Below are 3,127 nucleotides of genomic sequence, written 5' to 3'. Positions count from 1 at the left end.
CGTCCATCGTTTAATTATTTCTCGATGAATTTTCGCGTATTCACGAAATCTATAAGATTTCACATGTTATATGATAATTCACTGCAAAAGGGAAACCAGGAAAGTTGGAAATAAAGCGCAGGAAACGTCAAACATTAGCTGAGAATAATACGCAATTTTTTTGCCGCGACTGTTTCAATTATAATATTCTCGCATATCTGCAACCACAGAACATTTTCCAAATACGTATATATGCAAACACACGTATGTACGTACATACATGCAAGCGTGTATGTTCAAGGACAGTACATTTATCCATCTATTAAATGACAGATAAAATAGTAGCCAAAGTGACACAATGGCACAGCTGTTTGAGCGACAAGCCACTCTTCTACCATTCAAAAGATACTATAAGAGCAACTTACCTGTTATCTACAGATAAGATTCGTTATAAACAATACTGTTGACACAATCATCGCGCGAATAGTACGATAGTCTTTCATTGCCAGCTTGGCGAACGTGGCGCCGCGCATTAACGTAATCGTCATCGAACTGCGTCTTCATAGCAAGCACATTGGCTCAAGAGCGTTCACAGCTGCTGCTATACTCTCAGCGTTATACTCTGCCGTTTCTCTTTATTAACAGATCGAACATAGTCGGTGATCGTTTCCTGTAATTATCCATCATCCCGAAACTAGTGGATTTCCATCTCCTTTCTGGAAAGTGAGCGAGATCGTTCGAAGGAAGAAAAGAGACTAACGTTGATCTAGTAGATGGTGAATACCTGTTAGAAGGCATCTGAAAATGGGCTGGTGGGCGATAATCGCGGCTGTGTTGGCCGTGCTAGCAGTCGCCTACTATCGAGCTACTCGTAATTTGGACTTCTTCAAGAAACGTGGGATTCCGTACGCCAAACCGATGCCGTTTTTGGGAAGCATGTGGGAGGTAATCCTTCAGCGATTGTCGAATGCCGATGCCACAGAAAAGATTTACAATTTGGATCCGGAGTCAAAGTACGTGGGCTTCTTCGATTTTGAAAAGCCCGTGCTCGTGATTCGGGACCTCGACTTGATCAAGTCCATCACCGTGAAGAATTTCGACCACTTTCCAAATCATAGAATGGCTTTCCAGCCGGACGTGGAGACTCTCTTCTCGAAGAACCTCTTTTCTCTGCGCGACGAAAGATGGAGGGAAATACGGAATATGTTGACACCGGCCTTCACGTCTAGCAAGATGAAATACATGTTCGTGTTGATGCGTAATTGTGCTCAAGAGTACGGCGATTATTTCGCATCCTTGCATGCCGATCAGTCGAAAGAGCTCGAATTGAAAAACGCGTTCACCAAGTACACCAACGACGTGATCGCCACTTGCGCGTTCGGCATTGACGTCAACTCGATGAAGGATCCGAAAAACACGTTCTATGTGTACGGCAGAGAGGCAACCAGCTTTGGAAGAGCGCAAACCCTCAGGTTTTTCGCGGTGAGAAAGTTTCCGTGGTTATGTCGATTGCTCGGTATCAAGGTATTCAAGCAGAAAATCGTCGACTTCTTCAATGAGTTGATAGCGAGGACGATAAAGGTCCGAGACGAGAACGGTATCGTTCGTCCAGACATGATTCAGCTGATGATGGAGACCAGAGGGAAATTGGGACCAGGCAAAGAGCTGACCATCGACGACATGACCGCCCAGGCATTCATTTTCTTCTTCGGTGGATTCGAGAGTACATCAGCTCTCATGTGTTTCGCCGCTTACGAGATCGGCATCAACGTACAGATACAGAAAAGATTGCAAGACGAGATCGACCAGGTATTGGAGGATTGCAACGGCCAGGTCACGTACGATGCTGTCAACGACATGAAGTATCTGGATGCTGTCATTCTCGAGAGTCTTCGGATGTACCCGCCGACGGTCATTAGCGACAGAGTGTGCGTGAAACCGTTCGAATTGCCGCCACGCGTGCCGGGAGCGAAGCCGTACGTCATGCAACCTAACGACAGCATGTGGATACCAATTTATGGCATACAACACGATCCGCAGTACTACCCGGAGCCGAAGAAATTCAATCCCGACAGATTCTACGACGATCCGAAACAGATGTCCAACTCTCCCTCGTTCCTCTCGTTTGGAATGGGACCCAGAATGTGCATCGGCAACAGGTTCGCCCTATTAGAAGCGAAAGTTTTGCTCTTCTACGTATTGGCCAAGTGCGACCTCGCACCATGCGCCAAATCTTCCATACCGTTGAAACTGGACAGGAAAGGATTCACCATGGTGTCGGAGAACGGGTTCTGGCTGAAAATCCAACCGAGAAATGCAAAGAGAGCAGAGCCCGAGAAGATTGCCATCCCAGGGACGACCATGCTTATCGATAAGATTCGCGACAGACATCCCGACAATTGAGTTACGCAATATCCGTTGCTGCAAGTTTCTTCTTTGTCTATGTTTCGTAGTAACATCGAAAGTGACCGGTTCGTTATAAATCTTTTTGAATTCGTCGTAGTGTGCTATAATGGGGTGTGATGGGATGTGTAATATGTAAGTTAGTTCCAATACAGGGATATTAATCAGGAAACGAGAATGACTAAACTCCCTATATTTCTAATCCGTAACTTGTACGAATTACACGTATGCGCAAGGATGGTCTCATGCTGGAAATATTTCAGACGTTTATTCAATTTCTTCAATTTATTCTGGAAGTTACGAATAATTCATGCAGAAGTTACGAATGATTATTTACGCATTCATGCTTTCAAAAACAAGGTGTTATTTATCTTTTTTCTGTTTTTTTTTTTTTATTTGTTGAGCTCTCTTTGTTGCGCCAGAAAAATTGTTAATTCTCACGACTTCGAACGATATTATCGTTTTGTTGAATTTTTTAGTAGTTCCTACGATTTCGCAGAATCTGTGAGAAATAGCCAGACATTTTGTGGCCAACAAGAAAAATATTTTCGTATTAAAATAAGATAATAATCTTCCATAGATTTATTTTTTTTTTTTTTTACACGCTTTTACGAAGATTTAATACTCTTTGTTACGAGAAATATGTATATTCGTTAGATATAAATGTATTATAATTAAATAAAATGACTATTCAAAATAAGTATTCTGACTCAGGGCTAAAATCAGAAAAATAATTGTTGATATG

General features: G+C 42.7%; 1 protein-coding gene across 1 annotated transcript; it reads left to right on the top strand.

Moving 5' to 3' along the window:
• Nucleotides 1-507: 507 nt before the first annotated feature.
• On the top strand, nt 508-2,842 carry LOC122533037 (cytochrome P450 9e2-like). The gene has a single exon (XM_043662373.1). The coding sequence runs from the start codon at nt 784-786 to the stop codon at nt 2,380-2,382; it is 1,599 nt and encodes a 532-aa protein (XP_043518308.1). The 5' UTR covers nt 508-783; the 3' UTR covers nt 2,383-2,842.
• The last annotated feature ends 285 nt before the right edge of the window (nt 2,843-3,127 follow it).

Source organism: Frieseomelitta varia, unplaced genomic scaffold, assembly GCF_011392965.1.
Source record: "Frieseomelitta varia isolate USP_RPSP 00005682 unplaced genomic scaffold, Fvar_1.2 scaffold_49, whole genome shotgun sequence".
Lineage (NCBI taxonomy): Eukaryota > Metazoa > Arthropoda > Insecta > Hymenoptera > Apidae > Frieseomelitta > Frieseomelitta varia.
The sequence above is the reverse complement of the archived record's forward strand: the minus strand, read 5'-3'. Positions and strand labels throughout refer to the sequence as shown.